Source organism: Chaetura pelagica, unplaced genomic scaffold, assembly GCF_000747805.2.
Source record: "Chaetura pelagica isolate M959 unplaced genomic scaffold, ChaPel_1.0 scaffold116, whole genome shotgun sequence".
Lineage (NCBI taxonomy): Eukaryota > Metazoa > Chordata > Aves > Apodiformes > Apodidae > Chaetura > Chaetura pelagica.
In genome coordinates, this window is record NW_009953655.1 from 881,986 (window position 1) to 897,817 (window position 15,832).

At 36.2% G+C, this 15,832-nt stretch overlaps 3 protein-coding genes across 3 annotated transcripts in view; all 3 read right to left on the bottom strand.

Moving 5' to 3' along the window:
* The window catches only part of RNF212 (ring finger protein 212), a 19,942-nt gene extending 18,245 nt beyond the window's left edge, over window positions 1-1,697 (bottom strand). The window contains exon 1 of the mRNA XM_010000285.1: window positions 1,684-1,697. Within this exon, the coding sequence (XP_009998587.1) occupies window positions 1,684-1,697 (14 nt within the window). The remainder of the gene's footprint in view (window positions 1-1,683) is intronic.
* Window positions 1,698-3,414: 1,717 nt separating this feature from the next.
* LOC104391016 (transmembrane emp24 domain-containing protein 11-like) lies at window positions 3,415-8,482 on the bottom strand. The gene is made up of 5 exons (XM_010000227.1): window positions 8,353-8,482; window positions 7,364-7,464; window positions 6,798-6,923; window positions 4,417-4,563; window positions 3,415-3,564 (listed from the first exon to the last, which is right to left on the bottom strand). The coding sequence occupies exons 1-5, from the start codon at window positions 8,480-8,482 to the stop codon at window positions 3,415-3,417; spliced, it is 654 nt and encodes a 217-aa protein (XP_009998529.1).
* A 5,232-nt stretch (window positions 8,483-13,714) lies between these two features.
* The window catches only part of SPON2 (spondin 2, extracellular matrix protein), a 5,503-nt gene continuing 3,385 nt past the window's right edge, over window positions 13,715-15,832 (bottom strand). Inside the window, exon 5 of the mRNA XM_010000228.1 lies at window positions 13,715-14,185. Coding sequence (XP_009998530.1) covers window positions 14,007-14,185 — 179 coding nt within the window. The 3' untranslated portion in view covers window positions 13,715-14,006. The remainder of the gene's footprint in view (window positions 14,186-15,832) is intronic.

The window sequence follows — 15,832 nt, forward strand, 5'->3', positions numbered from 1 at the left end:
CAGCCCTGGGGTGAGGGGCCGCCCCCCCCCCCCAAACCCGGGGGGCCTGAGGGCCGCAGGGTGTGACCCTCACACCCCCGGGAAAAAGGGAGTCTGTCTGGCCCCTCAGGACCGCACTGGAGGTGGTTCCCGCACAGGGATTCCTCTGAGAGGTTTCCCCCTCCTTCCTCTCAGCCGGGCTGCCCAGCAAGGCTCCATGGAGGTGTCCCAGCAGCAGCCCCACTCCCCTCGCAGCGCAGGGGCTGCCAGCAGCACACCAGGTGTGTGGAAAAATGCAGTGGCTTTCCCTGCTTTAAATGCAGGGACATGGGAAAGTTATTAAGTCACGGTCACAGGCTTCTTGTCGCTCCCTGTGGTGTGGGGAAAAAAAAGTGCAAAACAAGGACTTTTACTTTTCATTTTTTAACATGGAAAACCATCCAGGGCTTGGTAGTTTCCCTTGATGAAAATTTTAGGGGAAAATTCCCTTACAGGGCTGCTTGCTGTGCAGGTTGTAGTTCTGAGTATGACAGGGCCACAGACTGCATAGGAGAAACCTCTGGCTTTTCACTTCCTAAAGGCTGCTGCCCCCAAAATGTCTCTGAAAGAACGGGGATTCAGATTCTGCTTTGCAGATTAAATTTAAAATCTTGAAGGAGACTGAAAACATTTCATCAAAGCAAAGATATTTTATTATTATTGCTATAGATAAAGAATTAAGCACTCCCAAACTATAGTCAAGGCTCCAAGTCTCAGTGCTGGTTTGAGTATAGAGTTAATGATTACTGGGAATCATAATTAGGTCTTTTATAAATTCTGGCATGGTACCTGCCCTGTTGGCTTAAAAGCTTAAATGTATTGTAGATTAGATAAGTTTGTCACTGGGATGTAGTTAGAAGCCTTACACTAAATAACAATCACAACCTTGTAGCAACCCTTTATTAAACTTTTCTCTTAGACTTCATATACCATATGGTTGTAACACAACTTTCCTTCTTTCCCACCACCAAAGATGTTAGTACAAGACATGTTGTGACTGGTCTATAAAAGTGAATTTAGTAACACATTTACTGGGCATTTCAAGAGACAATTCTGAAGTCTCAAAGTTTTTAAATGCTGAACAAACCTCAATTAGCAGATTTATGAGTTTTTATGTTTACTGATTTAGTCTGCAGGTGCTAATATAGAAAAAAAGCGGTGCCTTTAAAACAATAAATACCAGTAGATATTTCAACTTTCTAAAAAGTAGTCCTTTTAGACCAGTATAGAGTCTGGAAAGGCAAGTAGAAAGCCAGACCACAATATTCACCTACCACAGTACTCTTCAGAAACGTTTTCAAGAATGTCATAACTACATCCAGTTCCTTCTTCCACTACTGCTGCTTTGTTTTTAACCACAGTTTTTTACTTGTAATTGTTTGAAACTGCAGCTGCTCTGCTAGGTGTACATAAACTAGGTAAATTAAGGGATAAAGATTTATACAACTGAGCTGCAATAAGTGAAATGGAAATGCACAATTCAATAAAAAAAAAAGGTAAGTTCTGTAGACAGGCAGGTTACAGTTACTGAACAATTAAAATAAAAAGCATTTTTCAACACAGAAACAGTCTGAATAATTTCATGTAGGAATAACTTAGAATAAAATATATCGGTGCAAATTCAGTGTATTAAAAAAACATGTAATTTAGTTTACTTTGACATACTTCATGAAGACCATAATCCATATAAACAGCTCTGGGAAAGGTCAGATCTCAGCTGTGTAGCCCAATAATATTTGGGGCTTATCTGAGAGCAAAAAGTATGTATAATTCCAAATTGTTGGGTCTCTCTCTTCCATGCTGCTAACATTGATCATAGTATTAAGATTGAGCTCCACTGTCACTTAAATCTTTTAATATTTTCAAAGAAAACAGTCACAGTTCTATTTGAGGAAAAGCCAGGCTTATGTTGAGTTCAAGACATTTAGGCACCACAGAGGGTATACTTATTTCTCTGCCTGCTGCCTGAACCATAGTGAGCCTGAAATGCTGGACTGTTCATGCTTATACAGAATAAAGTTACTAAGCAATCAGATATTCTGGTTTGGGCTGGGAGAGAGTTAAATTTCTTCATAGTAACTTGTTTGGGGTATGTTTTTGTTTTGTGCTGGAAACAGTGTTGGTAACACACTAATGGATTAGTTCCTGCTGAGCAGGGTTTATGTAGCATCAAGGCATGTTCTGCTCCCTACACTGCCCTGTCAGTGAGTAGGTTGGAGATGTACAAAGAGTTGAGAGAGACAGCTGACCCCAAATGACCAGAAGGATATTCTGTATCATAGAATTATAGTATGGTTTGGATTGGAAAGGATATTAAAGATCATCTAGATCCAATCCCCCTGAGTTGGCCAGATTGCTCAGAGCCTCATCCTGGCCTTGAACATTTCCAGGGATGGGGCTTCCACAACTTCCCTAGGCAACCTGTTCCAGTGGGTCATCATCCTCACAGGAAAGAATTTCCTCTTAATGTCTCATCTAAGTTTCCCCTTTTCAAGTTCTGAGCCATTACCCCTTGTCTTCTTGCTGCATGCCCTTGTAAAAAGTCCTTTCCCAGCTTTCCAGTAGGCCCAATGATAAGGCATCATGCTCAGAAATAAAACTAGGAGGGAGGCTAGGACAAGGACTGCTTCTTGGGGACTGGCTGAGCATCAGTCAGTTGGTGGTGGACAATTGTTTTCATTTGCATCACTTGACTTCCTTTGGCTTTATTTTTCTGTCTTTCTTGCTGCTTTTCCCTATTTTTCTAACAAATTATTATTTGTTGTTGTTATAGTTATTAAATTATTAAACTCTTTTTACCTCAAATCATGAGTTTTCTTACCTATATATTTCTGATTCTCTCACCCATCCCACTGTGGGTAGGGGAGAGTGAGTGAGTGGCAGTGTAGTACTTAGTTGCCAACTGGGGTTAAACTGTGACAGTAGAGAACTCTGAAAACTTAGGGAACTTTTTTAAATATCTATTTTAGATGTAATGATCCTGAGTTGGGTTTAAATGTTGCCTTAGTCACTGAGCCGTTCTTGTAGATTAAGATTAACATGCCCCATCACTGGAGGATTTTAAGGCCAGGTTGGATGAGGTTTTGTGCAACCTGGTCTAGTGGTGGGGTTCCCTGCTCATGGCAGGGGGATTGGAACTTTATGATCTTTAAGGTCCCTTCCAAAGTTAATGACTCTATGATTTGCAGAGGAGAAGACATGGATAAAAGATGGGATTCAAGGGATAAAATGTAAGGGGATGCCAGAGGCAGCAATGTAGATGAAGAAACCAGAGTTAGAGTAAGAACCATAGTAAGAGTTATATATAACCAATTTCCTCATAGACACAGGGTTTCTTTGGATGTGAGTTGTTACATGGTGTGCAATTTTCAAATCTGTGCATTTACTTTATAAGACCTAAACAAGCTTCTTAGATATAAAGAAATCTCTGAGAGATTTGATTTGCCAGATTCCAATGAAGATGAGGATTAGTGTTTGTGCAATAGCCCACCACAAAATATTGCTGTTGGTTTCTTCACTTGTCTTCCGAAATTTTTCTTCACGCTCCTGAAGAAACAAAGGAAAAGCATGATTATGACCTTTTGGCATCTGTGTGTTTCATGCTGCTATCTAGGTAACAGGCATCTCTCTTCTTCATGGTAGTGAATAAACGCTTCCTTTATGTGGATAAAAATGCAAGTTTTTGTTCCTATCTGTGAGGTGGATATCTTTAATATCAAAACCAAGAAGCAGGCACACTGTATCATGAAGCAGAAAGGCAAATAGAGCTTTTCCTTGTTAATGAAATACATATTGTGCTAGATATATTTATTAGCACAGGCTTCCACCTTTTTAGTCTCACAGTCACTTTCATATTGCAGACAAGACCGCTTTTTTACAGACAAATTTCTATTTTTAGGTAACTAGCTGATGTATTTCAAACACAGTCTAACAACATAATAGAAAAGTTAAGGTAATTGGATTTATGTTTGTCTGAAGGAGTACTTAATTTCTAACTGTGTGTAGGTAAATAAATACACACTCAGTCATTTCCTTGCCCACTTCAATAAAGGTTATGTGCACAGATCAGCATGGAAGCAAAAGCTGGCAACACCACGAGCAATGGTACCTGACACCTACTCAGCTGCTGTTGTTGATTCTGACCAAGAAAACTATAGCTGGAAATTCCTGCTTTAATAAAGCACCTGTTGCTATAAGCATGAGATCACAGTGATTGATTTGGTTTTATATTACAGCTTAAAATATTTTGCAAGTTAATGTAGGTTATATTGGTTAAATACCAATAGATTTTTATTAAGTAGTTAAACACTGAAATTAAATAATAAACCTCATAATATCTGGTAAATCAGTAAGTCTACGTACAATATTTTTAACATTTTCATTAAGGAACATACGTACTCTTTCATAGTTTTGTTCTTTGGTTACGTGATATACTTGCTCAATTAGATGTTCTAGTCTAAGTTTAACTTCGTTCACTTTATCTTTGGCTTGAACAGCAGATTCATCAAAAAAGTGTTCTCCAACTCTAATGTCCAAATGGATACGCTGTGAACAGAACAAAAATTCTCAGTGCTGTGTCTTCTGTGTTTTCAAAATTCCTTACAAAAAAGAAACAATGGATCATTTCCTTTTAAGCTCATGACAGGAAAATAGTTTTCATTGCTTATAGAAATCCTTCCTAAAATTGGAATCAGGTGGGATATTTAAAGTGTTTCTTAATTTTATTTTTAAATTTATTATACAAAATTTAAAACTTCACTACTGTTTGAGGATTATTTTATGCTAGTATTGACAGAACCACCATGAAGATGTTTTCTGTTCTTTTTCTGAAAGTTGAAAAAAAATGAGCACCATTAGGACAACTCATTGTGTTTCACATTCCATCCTAATACTGCAGAAATGTCGTTCTTTAGTAGTACTGCAGGAAGCTTTCTGTAGAGGCTCTTCTAGGTTTCCTCCACTAAAACACTGAGGAATATAAGACTAGAAGACAACCAACTGAACCATGATTTACATTTTATCATATTTAAGCTTTAATAAGCAAGGTATGAAAGCATAAGGTATCTTTTTTTTCTTTCTCCATACATGTTCTATCTGGTATGAAATACCTCCCAATATCCTGTAAACTATTCTACAATCTATAGCAAAAATGCCCCAAACCTGCCAAGCAATAAACCCATAGAAAGAAAAGAGAAGAATGCAACTTGCAATTATTATGCAACAGATTGGCATGAATTAAACTTTTCACTGAAGCTCATGGGAGAAATTTCTCCTAGAAGCAAATTTGTACCAAAAGAAAATCAGTTTTAGCCAAACAAATAGGCTGCAAAAATACTAGAACTTACTATAACCAGATACACATTTGGTCTACTGAGACACCAATGACAAATGAAGAGGAGATCTCCTTTTAGCTATCTTAGAGTTAGCTGACTGGAAATCCTGATGTCCATCTCACAACCTTGGGGTAGCCTTTGTTTTTTAATATATTAAACTTTGTTTTGAAGCAGTTCCGATCACCACAACTACATCAGATTCTTACAGAAGACTAGTTTAAGGTTTACCTTACCTAAATAATAAATTTCCTTTTTTGATCTTTATTCCTGCAGATATAATTATAAAGAGCAATATTTTCCATATTTAATTCTGTGTTCTTAAGCTAAACAAACAACCTTAATTAATACTTGTGCTATTAAAGTTCTGCTTTCCTGCATCTGTTCACTTCTTTTAAATAGAATGACAAGAGCTGTAAAAGGTGCCTGCATAATATAAAATTATATTAACACATCTCCATCAGATAAAAAATGTTCTGGTGTATCCTCATAATCACATTCATGGAGTATAACTAACCAATGCTTTATCCCTCTTAGCCTCTCTAATTCATGAACTCCATGATTTATTTATTTTTTATTGTTAGTATCTAAGTGCTCTTGCAGTGTCTATGATTAAATTTCCACTCATTTCCATAAATCAATCCATAAGAACACATAGTTATTCCAGGATAATAGTCCCACTTCAATACTGTTAACTCTTCTTGGTTCTTTGTCATCTACACGTTCCCAAAGCATACACCTAGGATGAAATCTCACTTAATATATTTAGGAGATGATTATATCTAGCAGGTAAACATACTCTTTTGCAGTCAACTGGAAAAAAGAAAAACACCTCTACAGAGTAATTCTCCCCATTCAAACTATCTTTTAAGGAAAGGCATACAGGTTAAATTTTCAAAACAGTGTTTATAAAATTGTAGACTGAAATATATGAGACCCAAGATTATACCTCTGATGGCTTCTATTTAATTTTTTTTCAAAACCTTCAGTAAGACCATCTTAGTTGGTATCAGACAATATTAAGTATGCTTAGATATTCTTAATTTTAATATCTTTCAAAAATTAAAATGTTAAATTTTCTTCAGGAATTCAGTCTAAGTTAATGAAGACATGGAATATCTTTATGACAACTGTTTGTGTAAGTCAATCTTATGTATTTATCTTTTTGAACCAGGTATTTGCTCTGATTAATCTGAATCTTTCACATTAAAGCACTATACAAACATTAAATCACTCTAGTTATTAGTCTTGCCTCTTTAATTTTAACTTCTAAAATACCAGAACAGTCTTTTTATCTCTTCTGCTTCGTAATGTAGGTTTATTTTTTTTAAGCACTAGGAAATGCTGAATTACCTCTAGAAGTTAGATCAACTTCTAATCTATTTTGTAATTTGTGGAGTTTGTAAACAATAGATGATACTACAACAAAGAATAAAGAAATACACCTACCAGTTTACTTCCTGCAAATGCCACAAATCTTGTGGAGTTGGACTGTAAACAAATAATATGCTCCCCAGACATTTCAGATGTAAAAGAAAATGTTCCTTGTGGCCCATACAGTTTTGACATTTGTACCTGTAATTTAGATATTACATATGCTGGATATGTACGTTATAAATATCAGTAAAACAATCAAAAACCAGTACTATGAATTGGATACAAAATTATCAGCCTTCCTTTCTGCTGCTCCACTACATTCTGTACCATTTTACATCATTAGTTTTTACATCATTTTTTAAAATCTAACCTATTTTCGTCAGTTGTCACTTGCTAGTCTTAATGACACACTTTCCCAAGTCCAGTAGTAATGTGAAAACACATTATTATCAAACATCGTAATTTCTATTTAGTTCAATAGAAATCACAAGGTGCCTATACATTCCAGCATCAAAATACTGAAGTAGCTGTTAGACTACTTTTCCCCAAAAAGCATATATTATTTTGAGATAGTGCTGCCTGTCAGTTCCAAAAGTCAACTCATAAATCCTACAGAAACATTCATAAAGCACATTTACCTCAGCAGAAGGAGCTGTGACAGTCACAAACATTCCCAAACCAGGAGCAGATTCAAGAAACTCATGTTGATGTATATCCCAACGTTGTACTTTGTAATTCCCTGAATAAAATCATAGATAAAAATCTGTTAAATAAAACCTAACTGAATATTAAACATCTTGATCCATTTTTCAGGAAAAAAAATAAAATTATTAACAATAAAACTATCTATGTATTTCATTTTAATCATGTTATGATTAAAATTTCTCAGGGGAAACTCTGTAACAGTCTGAACTGCTGTTCATTCTGGAATGAAATTCCAGAATACTACAAGAATGGTTGATTAACAAGTAATGCTTAATGATTACTGCTAATACTTTGGCAAGTTTTACATACAGAAAGCTTGAGGACAGCTCCAGAAACATGTGTGCTGTATTCAAATTACATTTTTAGGATTGCCTTTTATATTTAACACATTATTCATTAAAAAAATTATAAATATATGTTAGATATTAATTTTTACTATCCTCTTTCAATTTTATAGTCTTGTAGATGAATGTAATGTCCTGGTGATATACCAGGTGAAATGGAACTATAGTGTTTATTTTGTGTGCTCCTTTGCAGACCAGTGTTAAACAAAAAATAACTCTCCCGTTTATCTAGGGAAAACCATGTTACAGAAAACCTGGTATGAATGAATAAATCAGTCAGAATGTACAGAAGCACTCACTGAAGCATCAATTACACTGCTGTATAATTAGAAGACGTTTTTTTTTCTTTGTCTAGTCAGTTTAAGCACTCTGGAAACCTGCATTTCTTTCTGTGATGGACATACAAGGTGTGAGGACATTATGACTAGCTCCCATTGCAAGGAATTATTTTCACTGTGCCCTCTTTCTTACCACCATGGTCTTACCATATTTATCCTTCACAGATTTGCTTATTACATTACAAGCTATTTTTGTTATTGCATAGATTAGATCATCATGTAGCATATACAGGTACCTACCAATTACCAACGTGTCACTGGGAACATCTTCAATTATACATTTCTCTTCTCTTTCTGCACTGTGAAAATATAAAGCAAGTGAAAAAGAAAACCAGAAGTTCACAAGAAATCCTATTAATTGGCTTTTCATGGTTTCTATGTATCTGAGTTGTACTGCTGTGGGAGATAACCATTTACAAATCTATTTAGTCCTGTGGTTGTTTCTTGTTAGCTACTTATCAGTGTATTTTTGAGGGAGAAAAAAAAAACAACACAAAAAAACTGTGAGAAAAGGCAGCTGGTGATTACACATTTATAAATAGCTACAGAATGTTCTGCAGAATGAGATAACATGAAAAAGTTAACTTGTAATATCTTTCTTCTTTTCTAGCAGCTAGATTAAAATTGTATTTTACACACATAGAAGAAAATTAAACTGGAAAGACCTCTCAGGTACTTGAGATCAATGCTTTAGATTACTGTAAGAAACCACACTGGCTATCCCTTTCTGTAAACTGCTCATTTTTCACCTTTAATGAACTTGTTAACTTATATTTCACATTTAAACTGGATGATTATTCCAAAGCTTCACTTCTTTTTTGTTACAAAATCTTTTAATTTCCAACCTAAATATTTGGACATAGGTGTATACTTGTACAAAACCCATAGGGGCTACATAAAAGGGCTGGGGGGGGGAAAAAAAAAAAAAAAGGAAAGTCAAAAGAACTCGAACAGTAAAAGATTCTGAATTACTAATGAATATGATACAGCAGGTAAAACATAATAAAATTAACAAGTTCTAAATAGGATTCTTTTTACATAAGAATGTCTTTCTCTTCGATACTGCCCAATAAACTCTCTAAAGAAAGTTACAGTGTAAGTCAAACAATGACTTTATGATTAGCCTTTCTATGAATACAGACAAATCTATAAGCCTGATGATGAACTCAGTTACTACTCAAGTGTTATAAATCCTGTATCCCTATCCTATAAACTGAAATCACTGTATCTGAAAGGTTAGCCTTTTTGAGAGGCTATCTGGTCATTTTCTAGCAGAGAGGACCCACATATGGGATCATTTCCAGCAGGGAGGAACCACCTTTGAGCACTTTTTCTACACGCCTGTTGTGAGACTTTAGTTTGATGACTGACTCTCTCCAACCCTGCCATGTTCCTCAGCAGCTCCTGGCGTTATCAGATGAAATTATCCAGTCATGTCCTTGAATGTGTCTTTGATCAAACTCTTAGTTAACTTCAGAGTTCTCTCATCTTGATTTCAGGATATAGGATATAAGCTACTGCACACACATGTCATACAGGAGCATCACAGTGCCATAGACATGGAAACTGCCATCTCTGCTGAAATTTTATCTGCATTTATTTTGATTGAAAAGGTGATGGTTGGATTCTATTTTATGTTTTGTTTTTATATAGTTGTCAAATGCTCAGCTGTGTGAGTTGCATCCTCAATACTAGGCATGTACCAAAGGATCATTACTAACACTTTTGCCTTATTGTTTAACACCTCCTCTGAATTCTTCTTTCAGTGTCATCACACAATGAGCCATCTGCATTTGCTGGTTTTTGTGACACCTATTTATTAGCAACTAAAACTATGTTGATTTTGTCATCCATTTCTGAGCAGCCTTTCTGAGAATGTACTTTAGCAGAAGACACGTTCTACTAGCACTAGCAAGTGTAGAATTGGCTCCAACATAATAAAAACATATATTTTCCTAGTATCAAGGAAGAATTATGAACAGCAACTCATTCTCAATGTTTGTAATCTAAAATTTACTGGTTTATTTCACCTCTGCTGGTTTATTGCTCTTCACTGTACCTGCTATCTAAGAAGCTGTCTCAATAAAAAATGTCTGTCTTCCACTGACACAGGCTCACACCCATAAGTAGTTCAGTTCATTCCACAGAATAAAGTGTCTTCACAGAAGTTCTAGCAGAATTATTAGTACACCAACAGCAAAATATGACATCCCTGTACTAATAAAGAGATTTTCAGTGATGAGAAGCCTTGATTCCTTAAACATAATTTCCTTTTTGTTGACTCCGTATGGTTAAGGATAGAGGGATATAAATTGTATCTCATGGCCATTGACACCTTAGGAGTCTCAAGGGTGATTTTATGCCTTTGTTACTACTTTAGCATCAGAAATAATTTTAGATTACCCAGAATCTCACCATATAATTGGACTCTTAACCTTCACCACAGGGAGATTTTGACTGACATGCACCTGCATAAATTCTCATGCCATACTATCCTGCCAGAAAAATAGGTTTTTCTGCAGATTGTGAACTACTTAAGTAATCATCCTTTTAGCTTTTCATTGACTACCTGAGGTTTCCAAAATTCTGTGTTTTAATGACAGAACACGAGAGGTACAGGGGAATGCATCTTTATCCTTTATTTTGCCTTGACTAGTTGGGACAGACAGATTACCTCTGTGCCTGTGGCTAGCAAATGAAAACATAGTGGGGCTGCTGGACTTCCAGGAAACAAAAATAAGTCAGCTTCTAGGTGATCAGGTGTTCATGTAACATATTGAGAGATTTTTTTCTTTTGTTTTAGTCATTCACACTGTCTATAAATTACCATGGACACAAGTTCTGCACACTACACCCTATTAAACAGGATTCTGCTGCCTTCAGAATTGTTAATTATTAAGCGTTAGATTTATTTTCTAAGCAGGTTAAATATTTAATTGAATAGTCTGAGAGTCTTTATTATATTGGCTCATTCATGACGGATCAGATATTCCTTATGTATTTTAATTGCCTAGATCTGGAAATATCATTAAATGGATGTTTTTTACCTTCAGTACCACCAGGTACTCTCAGACCTTTTGCTCACACTCCAGGTATGCCCTGGTGGGTACAGTACTCATCTAGTGATCAGAAAGGTTGGCATGTGTTTTCCTTCCCGTTCTAGAAGTTAAGCACATCTTGGTTTCCGTGACCATGCTTAACTTGTACAGTGTTGCTAGGATATTAGAGCTACTTTTAAATGAATCTAAGACTGTCCCTCTCCCAGATTGCTTATAACAGCAGACCCTATACCATTTTGACAACTGCCTGCAATGCTTCATAGCAGGCTTGGTAGATGAGATTTGGTTGAGTTGGACCATTTACACAGTTCACTTGTACAGTTGGCCCTCTGACACAGCTTCTCCTCAGTTGTGAGAAATTGTATTTGCTTAGCAACATGGAGCAGGGCCTCAAACTGCAGTTAGTTTGTTTCACACACACACCTTGGTGCTGTATTGGATATCTGCAGAGAAGCCATCCCATAGAAAAGCAAAAATATAGACACAGTTTCAGCTGGCACTCCCACCTTTTAGGAGACAATAGGAAAAGCTTCCATATGTTCACAGCTACTGATCCTTAAATTCCTTAAGGTACTGGTAAGTTCTTCTCAGTAATGATAACTCTGATCCACCATAAAAATTTAATTTGGTGTTTGGAGAATTACATCCCGACTCCTGCTGGTCACACCTGATACAAGCCAGGATGCTATTGGCCTTCCTGGCCACACTGCTGGCTCCTGTTCAACCAGTTGTCAACCAATACTCCCAGGTCCCTCTCTGCTGGGCTGCTGTCCAGGCACTCTTCCCACAGCCTGTAGTGCTGCCTGGGGTTATGGTGGCCAAAGTGCACGGTAAGTTGCACAGGAGATGGAGTAAACACTGGAACTGCTCCACTATCAAATCATTCCCTGTAGGACTGAAATCCTAGGTTTGGGTGATGTATACAATTACAGATACAGGTGCTCTTCTACTGGACTCAGCCCTTTAGCTGTTCTGGGCATGTGAAAAAGCAAAACTCTATTGTTGAGAGACCTTCCAGGAAGGTTCCTGCAAGGATGCCCTGTGCTTTCTGAACTTACTTTCCCTAGGTCGTAATTCTGGCTGGCATCTGATTTCTGCCCATTATTAATTCTTTATTATGTTTAGTCTATCACCAGCTAATCAATCAATTTGAAATTAGCTCTTATCCACAGAGAATAATAAAAATATATACTTAATTCATGTTTAGTTTTCTAAGATGGTGATACCTATGTACCTCTATAATAAATACGTCTTTTTTAAAAAGCATGGAATGAAAAAAGTTAATCTAGAAAGAAAAAAATGGAAAGATGTGTAGTGTAACAAGACTATTTCCATTATAAGATGGAAACAAGGGAATCTAAAAAAAAAAAAAAAAAAAAGGTATAATAAAAAAGTCAGTGAAGCAATTTTGAAAAACAGGCAACAATGGGAATCTGAAGAATACAATATGTAGAAATTACTACACTTATCTCTAACAACTGTGTGTTTATCAGTACTTGGAGGACCAGATTAGTTTAGTCTGATAAAGTTTCAAATTTCTATGAGTCTTTGCAAGATTTATCTCCTGGAAGAAAGTATAGAGAACCTTTTAAATGTTTCAGCCCTACAGAGAATATAGTGTGCTTCTTTAAGTACAGAATAATGTTTTTGATTTTTGGCATATTCCAAAAAGAACCCATTCAGATCAGCTCTCTTGTTTAATACCTGTGCTGGATGTTTGCAGTGCACTGTACAAGTTTGTGATCTGATTCTAAGGATATTCTACCAAACAGTTTGATTCCCAAATTCTTCTCCTAGTTGGTAGCCACAACTCCTTATAAGCCATATGTTATGTTTGGTTTATGGTTATTTGAGCAGTAAGACTTGCAGTCAGTTTGTGACATACTGTGTTGTGTTATATCTGTGTGTACCTCAATTTTTGATAAAATTAAAACACTGGTGAGTTTTCTCTGTAAAACAATTAGAACAGCACAAACAGCAGCAAACATTTAAAGAAACATGAACACACTTCCTGCATGTAGAAAGACAATTATATAATTTATAGTATGGTCAACAGTGTTAACTTTTAGATAGTTGTCTATTGAGAGACAAACCCCAACAATCAGTCAGTTTTTAAATCTCAACCAACACCTGTAATTAAGTTCAGAGGTTTTCTACTTAGTATCCACACTTCTGATCTTTTCTAGTGATTTAGTGTCCTCATGACATATATTCTTCTCACTTTTGAGAAAAAAAAAGTAAAAGACATTTCCACATATTCATACATCTCAATACCAATTTAGTCAGTTGTATTCTTGTCTTAACCACACTGCAAACACCTGGTCTCTTATTTATGTAAGTAGTTTCTGAAGAAATGCACGTTAAACACATTTAGGAAGACAACAAAAGTGCCAATAAATTATAAAAACATAATTTAGGGAAAAAATCATTTCTAGGTATAAATATCTGTAGGTCAACAAATCACAGTATTTAAGAAAGTTATTAGTTTAGATTTTGTGATTGAAAGGTTTTTACGTGTGTGAAACATAATGTTTCAAACTATCTTCTTTTCTGCCGCTAGAGGGTACTCCAAGAACTTACAGTTTATTTATAGCAAGAATTTATGTGGGGGGTTTTGTCTGTAAATGAACAAGTACTGTTGTCACACTAAACCTTAGGAATTTAACTCCCCAAAATCTTGATATTAAAATACAACTTTCAAAAACCAGTCTAATACATCCTTCCGGCAAAATAGTGAAGGATATCCAAATTAGAAGGAACACTGACATGTAGTTTAGATTTAGTTAAACTACTATCCTACTTTTAAATTATCTAAATTATTATATTTTCTTTATTTCAGACACAATTCTCTGGTTCACATCCTGTTTCTTCATCCAGATTTGGACAAGGCATTCCGTTATTGGCAGGGTGGAGAAGGACAAAACGAGTTCTGATCTTGGTCCCTGTTTGTCTGCAAAGACCTCTACAAAGACCCCAGGAAGACCATTGTGAAACCTCACAGTCCAGGGGTGTTTCTGCAATATATACAAACAAACAAACAAACAAACAAGATTTTAAATAAATTTGATCTCAAGGCAAATACATAATCAGCAAAGCATTAAGGAGATAGATATTGTTTCTATAGTTGCTCATATCAAATTCCATTTAACTTTTCTTCCTATTTGCTTCAGAAATAAGGTCCCATTTTTTTAAGCATTATATCAGATTGCTATTTTTTGGTATGTACACTACAGTTCCCTCTGCCAATAAATATATTCTGTCCCTAGCAGCTTTCTAATTCTTAAAGAGCTATCAATATAATTGTAATATGCTGTAAGTAGACAGAAACTCTAAAGTATTCATAATGTAATCTTGCTTTGAAAATATCTCTCATAAAAATATAGATGACTATTCCTTGGTAAGTTAAATAAAAATACTTCTTGTCACAGGAAATTGCATCAAACCTGTGTATGACTGCATTTGTGGGTAAAATAGGTGTGCACAAACTCTACTTTTATTGCTGTACTAAATGTGTGACCTCTGGTATAAATTTCTGATACTACAGCAGAATTCACCACTTCTGTTGTGATCACTCATTCCTACATTTCTAGAGACTTTCTAGAGTTGGATCTCTGGTAATTAAATCTGTCCTTTTGATTCTGGAATATGTTTTTAAAGTGGCTGCTTTACAATTCACATGCAACAAAGTGGGGATACATGATTAAAAATCACATATGAAATTCCATACTTTAAGAGCATTGGTTTATATTTATATCCTAAAGATGGCCAAATGTTCCTTTCAAGTGTTGCGGGAAAGGCATAGGATCATAGAAACAGAATCACTTAGGTTGGAAAAAACCTTAAAGATCATCGAGTCCAACCACTAACCCTATGGTACCAAGTCCAGCATTAAACCATATCCCCAAGTGCTACATCTAGATGACTTTTAAGCACATCCAGGGATGGTGACTTAACCACCTTGCTGGGCAACATGTTCCAATGGCTGAAAACCCTTTCAGTGAAAAAGTTCTTCCTAACATCCAGTCTAAACCTCCCCTGGTGCAGCTTGAGGCCATTCCCTCTTGTTCTACCACCACTTATTTGTGAGAAGAGACTAGTGCCTGCCTCTTTACAAATGTCTTTTCAGGTAGTTGTAGAGGCCTATGAGGTCTCCCTTCAGCCTCCTATTCTTCAGATTAAATTGCCCCAGTTCTCTCAGTTGCTCCTCATAAGACTTGTTCCAGCACCTCCATGTCTTTCTTGTATTGAGGTGCCCAAAACTGAACACAATACTCCAGGTGTGGCCTCACCAGTGCTGAGTGCAGAGGATAATCATCTCCCTGGTCCTTCTGGTCATACTGTTACTAATACAGGCTGGCTCATATTCAGCCACCTATCAATTAGAACCCCCAGGTCCGTCTCTGCTGGGCAGTTCCCCAGCCACTCTTCCCCAGGCTTGTAGCGTTGCCTGGGGTTGTTGTGGCCCAAGTGCAGGACCTGCATCTTGGCCTTGCTGAACTTCATACAATTGACTTTGGCCCAGCAATCTAGTCTGTCTGAAATGACTGAAAATGAGATATACAACACTCACTTTAACTATGTCTTGTTTACTAATAGAAATACATTAAAACACTATAAATAGAGAAATACATGTATACAAGTATACATCATGCTTTATTAGC